The sequence below is a fragment of the Crassostrea angulata genome, chromosome 5, assembly GCF_025612915.1.
Source record: "Crassostrea angulata isolate pt1a10 chromosome 5, ASM2561291v2, whole genome shotgun sequence".
NCBI lineage: Eukaryota > Metazoa > Mollusca > Bivalvia > Ostreida > Ostreidae > Magallana > Magallana angulata.
This window is the reverse complement of record NC_069115.1, coordinates 5,941,682-5,953,637: the sequence shown is the minus strand read 5'-3', so window position 1 is coordinate 5,953,637 and position 11,956 is coordinate 5,941,682. Positions and strand designations below refer to the sequence as shown.

The following is an 11,956-nucleotide window of genomic DNA, read 5'->3' as shown; positions in this document are numbered from 1 at the left end:
AGAAAATGTTCAATATCTAAAATTCTCTAATCAAGAAATATTGATTTACAATAATGTCAAATGTCTTTGTTTTCTTGAAATTAAATAAAATCTTAAAGGGACCTGAACACGATTTTAGATTTTATTTTTTATTATTTTATGTATAAAATGGCTTACTTGCGCATCTTGAATGATTGACCAAAATTTGAACGTTTTAAGTCAAGTTATAAGAGAGATACAGAAGTAAGAAATCATTGTTATTAAACAAAGCTCGAGTCTTATATTTATTTGCAAATAATGTTCAGTATGGAATTACTATTACTTTGACAAAATGACTTGTGGCAAACTAGGTAAACTGATTCAACGTGTTCATAAATAATATTATTAACAGAAGAAAGCAACATTTGATTGATTAAAAATTGATTTAAAATACCCATGCTACCATACTGAACATAACAAATAGAAGAATTTGTCTAATATTTTGAAATCAAATCGTGTCTAAATCTCTTTAAGATGACCTTTATGTAAGTTCAATTTGTTTTCAGATCTCAGATACTGTTTATTACTGTGAATGATTTATTAGTTTTGATGAAGGTTTGATTACAAGAGGCGATTTCTCTTTCGATTTACAATTTGAATTTCCCATCAAATTTCAACTACAATCGTACAGCGTAGCCACCTTATTCAAAACGCGGTATTTAATCCAAAGCAGATTATTGATGAACCGTGAAAGAAAACTTTTTTGTGAATGCTATTTTCGGATCTTCTTTTTTTCTTTACTTAACTATTGCTATGAAATAAACACATGTCTTAAATTTTATTTCTTACTGCTCTTTAGCTGTCATTGTATAAGCTGAAGGGTTTTTTCCGTAAAGATGTACACTACCGGTGTAATGAAGAATAATGACCCCCGTAGAATAATGACCGGGGGTCATTTTTCTACGTAGAAAAATGACCCCCCGGTCATTATTCTACGCAGAAAAATGACCCCCCGGTCATTATTCTACGTAGAAAAATGACCCCTTTGCCTGAAGAATAAGTGTCATTTTCATAAAAATGAGCACACTCCACATGAAGAAAAGTGACCCCTGTAGAATAATGACCCCCTTGTAGATTAAAGTTTTTCAGTATATTTTTTCATTATTTGTGAAATAGTCTTTACACTATTGTAAATTTTACCGCTAAAGTTTCCATAAAGTAACAGAAATTATAATTCATATTGAAATAAACTTAAAGTGAAAGAAGGGGTATATCTTAGAAAAAAAAATCCTTCCGTTATAACAAGATATTGACGTATTGCATCGGGATATGATTGTCATCTTAACAATTACATTTACATATATCTATGGTGTTCCGATAGGGCCACTTCGACCTTAAGGCGAAGATGCGAAGTTGCAAAGGCGATAGTGCGAAGACGAAAGAGCAAAGGTGCGAAGATGCGACGACGAAGCGCGAAGATGATGCCTAAAGTGCGAAAGTGAGAAGGCGAAGGAGCGATACTTCTATCGCTCCTTCCCAACCTTTGCACTCTGGCCTTCGCATCTTCGCACTTTCGCCTTCGCAATTTTTTATTGCATTCACAGGCACTGTACTCGCCAAGGTTTTCCGATTAATCCATGCTGTTATCGGTACGCATGCGCTAGGCCATCGCGCTTACTATGAACGTTTATAAATATTTTAATGTGTACATGTAACATATATGTTTACCAGTGCTGGTTATGCCTAATCATTATCTACTCCGAACAAAATTTAATGTCCGCCATAATGTGTACAAATCCACTTCCAGCCGTCTCTTTACAGTGGACCAAACACAGTAACAAGTTATTTCATTATGCGACACTCCTTGCTTATGCATGGATCTAGAGGGGGATAGGGGGTCCGCCCCCACCCCGGAAAATTAAATATTAATAATTTCACGCAGTAAAAGGGGAGAGGGAGTCCGGACCCCATCCCCCTGGTTAATTTTATTTAATTAATTTTATAAAAATAAGATTTCCAAAATATGCCTCGGAACCCTTTAAAAGATGGAGAGCTCCGCAATTATAAAACATAGGTAATCACAGATTACAAAGCTCACCGAGACGAGGCATCACCTTTATGAGACCACCTTTATCATATGAAAACCATCCTTTATGATCTTGGATATTCATGGATTCTGTTTTGAAACAATATCGTATATCATCGTATATCATCTGTTTAAAAATTGTTCATATGTTAATCCATACAATAATATAAAATTAAAATTGCATCCTATCATAATTACAATATATATCATATAATACCATAACATACCGTAAAATATTGTGAGATATGATATTGTTAACGTACGATATGACATTGTATTGTCTTATACATTATTGTATTTGATCAAACAATACAATATTATAAAACATAATACAATATTGTATTATATGAAACAATATCAAACTGCAATAATACATCATAACATTGAAACATATAATATTATATTGTATAATTAAGCATTGAATCATTATTGTTTGAAAGATGTGGTCTCATAACTGCAACGGTGTGTGCATACAAATTGTATGACGCGCGCTAGCGCGTTATGAAAATTTGCTTGCACACATTGTTGCAGTTATGAGACCACATTTTTCAAAAAATAATGATTCAATGCTTATATTTACGTTTTTTAAAAATGTATTTCCTTCCCGCAAATATCATTTTTTAAAAGGCTCTGTCTTATTAAACAAGTGATGCGAAATTAACAGAATGGCCACTGGAACAGCCACAATATGCTGACAAAAATAGTACGCAGCGTTTTAAATTCTAATAACACAATTTTATTTTTATTTTTGTAATTTAATGAATTTACTCTTGGTATACTAAGAAATTAATCAATTGAATTCATTTAACTGTCAAAATATATTTACATCAATGAAATATTTATCAGCGTAAGTATAATATCAGGTCGTTTTCCGGTTTGAAGTCGCGAGAAGAGTCAGTTCTTGTTCTTTGAGAAATACTGAAGAAATACTGAATGTATTCATACGCACCAGATTTGGTGATTAAGTCTTCTGTGTTGTGTGTAAATATCACTAAAATTAAACAATGCAATTTAATAGAGGGACAGAAAGTGAATGTAGACATTATAGTATGATATTGTATTGTATGATACTGTATCATATTTGATACATAATATGATATTGTATTATAAAATACAATATAATTTGATAAACATTGTATCATATCAAATGAAACAATATCATGGGATAAAGTAAAATATTATATAATACAATCATACTATACCCATTGTATCATATGATACAATAATATACAATAAAATCTCATAAAATACAATTCCATGTGATATGATAATTTATTACATACTTAGTAATAAATACAGGTTTTTTGCACATGTGATACAGATGACATCACAAAATCCGTATCGGCCTCCGGGGCTGATACAGGTTATCAGCCCTACAGGGCTGATACGGATCCGTATCACAACAAATGTTTAGAATATTGATGTTCATGTATTACGTAGAAGAAAACAAAACTAACTCATAATGGTTGTTTTTAAAAATCACTTTCCCCAAGAAATGTAAATAAGAAGTATCCATATTCCTACGTTACCTGCCCCCTTAGTCTTTTTCCATTAAGATATATTCATGTATCATTCTTCGATTGACAATTCATTCACCAATGAATATTGCTTATATTATTACAACAATTATTCTTTCACGATTGTTCGTTAATTATCACACAATATCCTCATTGTGTATGAATTTTTCTTTATATACGTCTTTTCCCGCCGTTTGTCGACGAGAGAAGTAACGTAACTGTTAACAATCAATTTGTTGCATTGTAAGAGTGTTTTGCATGTGCTTGCTACGGATAGAAAAACTATACAGCGATTTATTTACAAGATCGGTGTTTATAACTTCAAAATCAGTTGAACAGAGTGAAAAATAAAGTAACTTTAAAGTCATATCTTGGATACGGTGTAACCAATTTCTATTCATGTTTACGGGGGGGGGGTCAATTTTTTTATGGGGGTCATTTTTCTTCATGTTTAACATGAAGAAAAATAACCCCTGGGTCTTTTTTCTTCAGAAAAATCCAATTATTCTTCAGCTAGGGGGGTCATTATTCTACGTAGAAAAATGACTCCCGGTCATTATTCTACGGGGGTCATTATACTTCATTACACCGGCTCTTCAATGATGATGCATTAGAACAGATAGTTTATTTAAGATTCAGGTAAACCGTTCAAAATAAATCACAGAGATATGTTAAATAAGATTTAGCTAATAGAAGTGAAGGTTTATCACTAGATCATAACTGTATGTGGAAACGTTATGGCATAATATTATGTACATGTCAAATATTTAATGAGACATAACAGATACTCTAAGAAACTTGAAAATTATTCGATGCATTTAAGATAACAATGTAGAATTGATACAGTAAGATAATACAATTGTACAGTGTGCTTATGATATAAACGAGAAAAGCTATTAAAATGAATTATTAATCCGGCATAAGAAATTCTTTTCAACAAAACCGGTTCAAAACAGAAACAATGAGAAAAATGTTTGTTATGATACCGACGCAAAAATGTTCATCTTACTTACTTGAACAGTATAAAATCCACTCCTGTGGTACGTAATTGTTGATTATAAGTGGCCAAAAGACAAAATAATATGAGCTTTTAAATTTCAAAGAGAAAAATATTTTGCCGTTTACTTCAAAACAAGTTTGTATCTAGAAAACAAGCATCAATGCAATTTTAAGGGCAAGTATGTTGTTTTCTGATAGTTATTCTTGACTTTGAAGTTATCTTATCAACATTGATGTTCCATTCACGTCAATTGCTGTTGTATATTGTGAATACCAAGGCTTTTTCCAGGAATATGAGAGCCAAGGACCGTTGAGATAGGCATCATAATAACTATTGAACCACCAGCCCCCATAGTAGCAAGCTGCACAGTTATCAAAAGCTTAACAGTACACTCCTATGTTACGTAATTGTGGATTATAAGAGACCAAAAGACCAAATTTTGGATGTTCTATATTTCAAAGGAGAAACAGTTTGCCGTTTACTTCAAAACAAGTTTGTATATAGAACACAAGCATCCATGTATTTTAAAAGTAAGGGCGAGCACGATATGTGCTGATGGTTATTATTTTTTTAAGCTATTTTATCAACATTGATGTTCCATTCACCTCTGATCCTATCATATATTGTGAATACCAAGGTTTATCCCAGGATGTCGAGAGCCAAGGACCGTTGAGATAGGCAACATGACAATTATTGAACCACCAGCCCCCATAGAGGGCAGCTGCACAGTTAATATAATAATGCTTGTCATTGTCGACATCGACTGTACTAAACTGCATTCCGCCACTATATAATAGATTCTCATCTAAAATAGACAAGATAATGCATTTATTAACTATCAAACATCTGTAGGCTTACAATTGACATGATATAGCAGACAATCGGTTAAAAGATATGAAGACGATTTTTTTTTACTATTACACATTTTTGCAAGATGTCTCTAATTGTCAAACTTATTTTATAATATTGTTGCTTCTCCAATGATTAAATAACACTTTATATTCCTATGTTTTACTTTTCTATATAATTTTTTTTTAAATGTTGTTTCTTCGAAGTTCAGCTGATAAACGAGGGAATTTTCAGGCCTTATAAAAAAGCGGTTATTTGATTTACCTAAATTTCCATTTCCGGGCACTGCAACTTGAAGTGTATAGTTCTGGTCCTCGCTAAAAACGTAAAACTGGTGATACATCTTGAAAGATACAGAACCACCGTTCATTGGCGCAATTGTGACTCGCAATGACAAATTTCGTCCATTTGTTAGCTGATGTATGGCATCGTTTCCTAAAATGGTAAATATTTACGTACGAGCAAGATACAGATAAACAGTTGCTACAGATAAACTGTAAATTGTTTGTATAAAGATCAATTAGTATCAACCCAGATGCTGTCGTAAGTGCCATAAAAACACAATTTACGTTTGCATCTCCGACTGCATGCAAACAATAAAAAATCTGAAAAAATTAATTAAACTAAGACTAGTGAAAAAAAAAAATGTTGACACTTTACAAGCTTCTTAAAGAACAACATCCGTTCCTTAAATTCTGGAATCAGTTTTTACCTATCACTGCATTAATATTAATTTGGTCGTTTGCATGTACTGTGACAATAATGTCTGCTACGCGATCAAATGGAATATATTTTCTTTACCAATCCAGTAGTCAACATTAGGTGATCCAAATCCGAGTTTGTACTCCGTCCAGTTCCGATTAAAGCTTTCTTCTCCATTAACCCGTCTTTGTATTGCCTTCAAAATAAATTATTTCTCTGTTTTACAGTGAATAATAGTGTAAACTTTGTTTATTATATTTAGAGTAAAACATTTCATATGATAAATTGTAACGGATAAAGACTTAAAACACGGGTACTTGGTGCGTCAAATGAAATAATATGAATATATCATGTTTTCAATAGTTAATAGTTGATTTTATCGAGTAGAAATATCAACAAATATAAATAAGATAGATATTGGTTGTATGCTAATATTGAAAACCTCTTTTAAAGTGTATAGACTATACAAAAATTAAAGACCAAAGACAGGGACGGATTATATTTTCTTTTCAATGACTGGCAGAACACATTTTACCGTTGTTGGTTTTTTTTTATAAACTAATGTGCTGTTATTTATGTAATTCATGCAGAGCCGAAATCAGTGTCATTTAATATTTCTTTCTTTTTAATATTTCTTTCTGTTTTATTGTAAAGCACTGGTTTTCTTATTATATACTGACCGTCCATCCTCCTCCCTCTGTCTCCATATCACAGTAGACCTGAACAGGACGGTAATTAGGGTCAGACCTCTCCCAAGGGTAAATAGTGTACACTCCGGATTTTCTTTTCCCGTTCATGTATAGTGACTTGCAGTCCAGTGGTAATGTCTCTGTTTAAAAAAAAAGCTCGTAAACTGTACAAACATGTCAAAATAGATAAAAGAAGAACAAAATTTATCATTATTCATTAATCATAATTTTAATATTTCTAAGGAATTCAATGTGATATACAAGACTTTTGTTATTTTTTTAAATCTTATGAAGGATCAATTTTATAATAGTGTGGTAGTGTTGATTTTGCGTGTGATTATATAAATAAAATGATCAGTATATGTGATTTGATAAAATAAAATATGTGTTCTTGTTGTTTTCATCCAATCATCATTTCATTCTCTATTTATCTTCTACTACTGCATGAAACTATTATTTTAAAAATATCGACGTAATCGATTGGCCTAGCCACTTTGGCGGGTCGTGAATTTATTAAAAAAAAAAAAAACAACAACAACAGTTAACAGGATCTGAGAGACACCACACCAGTTACTACTCAGGGCGTAAGCAAGTGTATGATTCTAGCCACATATTTATATAGAACACGCACAGTAGTAGTTTTTATCTCATGCTAAGATTTCCTCTATTTAATGTGTGAATGAATAAATTATAACATAGTCTGTCATATATATATATATATATATATATATATATATATATATATATATATATATATATATATATATATATATATATATATATATATATATATGTAGATAAATAAAGCCTTGGTACAGCAAAAAATACTTAAATAAATAAAACAGAATGCGACAGTCCAAATTAAATAAATTGTTTACTGTTAGCGCTTTCAGCCATGTCGGCTCTTCAGACAGTTATACAAAATTAAAAACGTTGTTTGTAACGTTGTCAATGACGTCGTGTTTTTAAAGTTCATTATGACGTCACAATGTACATCAAGGTAGCGATGGCGTGAACTTTATCAACGCCGTTAAGCAATGCATAGACATATAATACAATACATATAGAAATTATATATATGATAAATCTATTTTCGATTAAGTTTCGGGTTAAATATTTTAATAAAATAGTTCTCTTTTGTGGTTCGGGCGATTTCATTTGAATTCCACATTTTGTAAAACGGAAATATTTTAAATGTTCCCTTTCCGCACTTCGCAAAATGTTCCGAACATGGAGTGTTTCTCACTGTTTCGTCCTTTATTTGTTGTTTGTGGACTCTCACTCGGGCGTTGAGCTGGTTAGTCTGGCCAATATAATTTTCTCCACATGTTGGACAAGTCGCACAATATATCAAATTAGACGATTTGCAGTTCATTGGGGCATTAGGTTTTAAAATTTGGCCGCTTTTTAATATTATTCCTTCTCCCTCCTGTATAAGGTCACATGTTCCACATCGGGGGTCGCCGCACTTTTTGATGGAAATAGTATTGCTGGACGAGAACTTTGCTTTGGAGAGAATTTTCCTCAGATTCGGCGCTTGTCGTCTGCTGTTTATGATAGATGATTGGTTTAACAGTTTTTTCATATTTTCTGATTGTTCTAATATTGGAAAAAAACGTTTTGCTGATTTAAAAATATTATGGTTACACGGATTATGTGTAGTTACAAACGGAATTTTCTCATCTTGTTTCTCCTCCTTAAGGCGGGTCCTTCTAAGTTGTGCTAAAGGAATATCCATAGCCCGGTTAATTCCGTCATTAATAAGTTCCACGGGGTAATTCTGTCGTCTGAGGTGTTGTTTTAACTCTTGAAGCCTTTGTAGGCGAAGAGAAGGGTGAGTCACAATAGTACATACACGCCGTGCCATGTTGTATGGAATATTCCTTTTTGTGTGAGACGGATGACATGAATGAAAATCCAAGTATTGATGGGAATCTGTTTCTTTGCTAAATAAATCGGTAATGATGAGAATATCATTACCGATTTATTTAGCAAAGAAACAGATTCCCATCAATACTTGGATTTTCATTCATGTCATCCGTCTCACACAAAAAGGAATATTCCATACAACATGGCACGGCGTGTATGTACTATTGTGACTCACCCTTCTCTTCGCCTACAAAGGCTTCAAGAGTTAAAACAACACCTCAGACGACAGAATTACCCCGTGGAACTTATTAATGACGGAATTAACCGGGCTATGGATATTCCTTTAGCACAACTTAGAAGGACCCGCCTTAAGGAGGAGAAACAAGATGAGAAAATTCCGTTTGTAACTACACATAATCCGTGTAACCATAATATTTTTAAATCAGCAAAACGTTTTTTTCCAATATTAGAACAATCAGAAAATATGAAAAAACTGTTAAACCAATCATCTATCATAAACAGCAGACGACAAGCGCCGAATCTGAGGAAAATTCTCTCCAAAGCAAAGTTCTCGTCCAGCAATACTATTTCCATCAAAAAGTGCGGCGACCCCCGATGTGGAACATGTGACCTTATACAGGAGGGAGAAGGAATAATATTAAAAAGCGGCCAAATTTTAAAACCTAATGCCCCAATGAACTGCAAATCGTCTAATTTGATATATTGTGCGACTTGTCCAACATGTGGAGAAAATTATATTGGCCAGACTAACCAGCTCAACGCCCGAGTGAGAGTCCACAAACAACAAATAAAGGACGAAACAGTGAGAAACACTCCATGTTCGGAACATTTTGCGAAGTGCGGAAAGGGAACATTTAAAATATTTCCGTTTTACAAAATGTGGAATTCAAATGAAATCGCCCGAACCACAAAAGAGAACTATTTTATTAAAATATTTAACCCGAAACTTAATCGAAAATAGATTTATCATATATATAATTTCTATATGTATTGTATTATATGTCTATGCATTGCTTAACGGCGTTGATAAAGTTCACGCCATCGCTACCTTGATGTACATTGTGACGTCATAATGAACTTTAAAAACACGACGTCATTGACAACGTTACAAACAACGTTTTTAATTTTGTATAACTGTCTGAAGAGCCGACATGGCTGAAAGCGCTAACAGTAAACAATTTATTTAATTTGGACTGTCGCATTCTGTTTTATTTATTTAAGTATATATATATATATATATATATAATAATAATAATAATAATAATAATAATTTAGTATTTTGATAATTTTACTCTATAAATGATGAAAACGTAATGTTTACATTTACTCGTAACGCTATATTCTACCCTTTAAAGGGGGACGGTCACGATTTTGGTCGATTTCTTTTTCCGTTTTTATTATATACAATGCCTAAGTAATGCATTTTAAATGACTAAATGAAAATTGAGAGTCAGTCGGAGTCATAAAAGCAAGATACAGGGCTCACAATTCTTTGCCGTGTAAACAAGACGCATTCCCTTTTTTTGTTTACAATGGTTCGATATACCAGTAAAAATCTGTTTCAAGCTAATTTGTCTATCTTGCTATTCATTTATAGCATACATAAACAGTTCATAACGTTTAACACATTCATTTTAGGCTTCAAACTAGAATTTTTACTTCAACATACTTTTTAGATTATTCAAAAACATAAATTATTTCACCAGAAATGTTCTTCTAAACAAGTACCTATAAAAACTATTGTTTTATTCAAAATGTCTTCCAGATTGATCAAAATGTGTCCATTTATAAATTTTGATTCAGCCATTTATCTTATTACGTTTTGCGGCTCCAGATGACAAATGTATATTTTCCGTTTTAAGCCTACATGTACTTTGTATGGGTGACAATTTGAATTCTATTCTTTTTTAATACACATTTTAATTTTATGAAACCAAGAATGTATAATGCATTAAGATTTTTATTTATTTGTAAGGTATTTTGCATAATGTAGTGAACTCTTCTTTAACTGAATATTTGATTTTAAAGTAAAATAACTCAGCAGTGACATATTTGCATCAATCAGAAATGTTGCCAGTTTCCAAACATTGGATAGATTTGATCATTAGACATAATGATATATTAGTGTAAAAAAGAGAAACAATTCAAAAGGAAATAAATAAACTTAGAACAGACTGTTTGATAAGCATCAAGGAGTTCAAAAAATATTTACCTATCACTGCAAATTAATGATATACTGAAATAAATACGAGATATACTGAAATCGTACCTGTTGGTTGTATTTCAAAGATTGTGTATGATCTCCACCCTGCTTCGCTAAACGTCATGTTGGAGGGATCACATGAGCTTCTATGTATATAAAGTCTGCACATATTTGACCGAGAGTTAAAGCTGAAACATTCGCATCCATTTATGCACGATCGGGAACAGCTGGCAAACGAAACAGCGTGCAAATTGTCTGATGGTGCCTGTGTCGAGATTTTGTTGTCAACCTCAAGATTTGCTCTGAATTGTTGGCATTCCATAGCCTTCGACATGGAAATCAACGTCAACAGCAAATGCAGTCGATCGACGATTGCGGTCATGATTTGTTGACTATATCTTTCACGTTAATTTTTTTTCACTTTCCCTAATCCGTTAGCATTATAGCATTTCAAGAAAGCTCATAACTAAAGGCATTCTTTAAACCCAGAACTGAACTGAAATGTGACGTTGCTATAACCGTCAACAACTAAGCTTTACATGACAGATACATGGTTTAAATATTTTAAAGTACTTTTTCATACAATAATGAGCTTTAAAATGATTGGACAACAATAATAAGAACATTGTAATAGAGAAGTTTTCCATTGGTTTACACATTTTTCAAAATTACATTTTTAAACCGTTTATTGATTTATTGTTACAAGTATAATCCATTAAGGGGCTTTTTTACTATAAAAAAAACGCGATGATAGTTTGTTTAGAGTATAATATTTAAAAGGGACGTTTTTCTGGGAAAAATAGTTTGTTTATAATCAAATAATTTAAAATCATATATAAAGATTAATTTTTTATTTTTTATTTTTTCATATGCAGGATGAACTAAAAATTGGTTTAGTTAGAGTACATTTTCTACTTTTAGAATTAACATATGCATCGGGATTGTTCATTTAAAAATAAATTATGCTATTACCATCATTTAGTAGCTAAGTCTTATTTTGTTAAATTAAATATCTGTAAAGTTTACCACAGGATAGTTATGAATGTTGATAAACTTAGTTAA

General features: G+C 32.1%; 1 protein-coding gene across 1 annotated transcript; it reads right to left on the bottom strand.

The window, feature by feature from the left end:
* Nucleotides 1-5,136: 5,136 nt before the first annotated feature.
* Nucleotides 5,137-11,428, bottom strand: LOC128185843 (microfibril-associated glycoprotein 4-like). The gene is made up of 5 exons (XM_052855512.1): nucleotides 10,961-11,428; nucleotides 6,793-6,941; nucleotides 6,212-6,308; nucleotides 5,675-5,845; nucleotides 5,137-5,366 (listed from the first exon to the last, which is right to left on the bottom strand). The coding sequence occupies exons 1-5, from the start codon at nucleotides 11,274-11,276 to the stop codon at nucleotides 5,137-5,139; spliced, it is 963 nt and encodes a 320-aa protein (XP_052711472.1). The 5' UTR covers nucleotides 11,277-11,428.
* Between the last annotated feature and the right edge of the window lie 528 nt (nucleotides 11,429-11,956).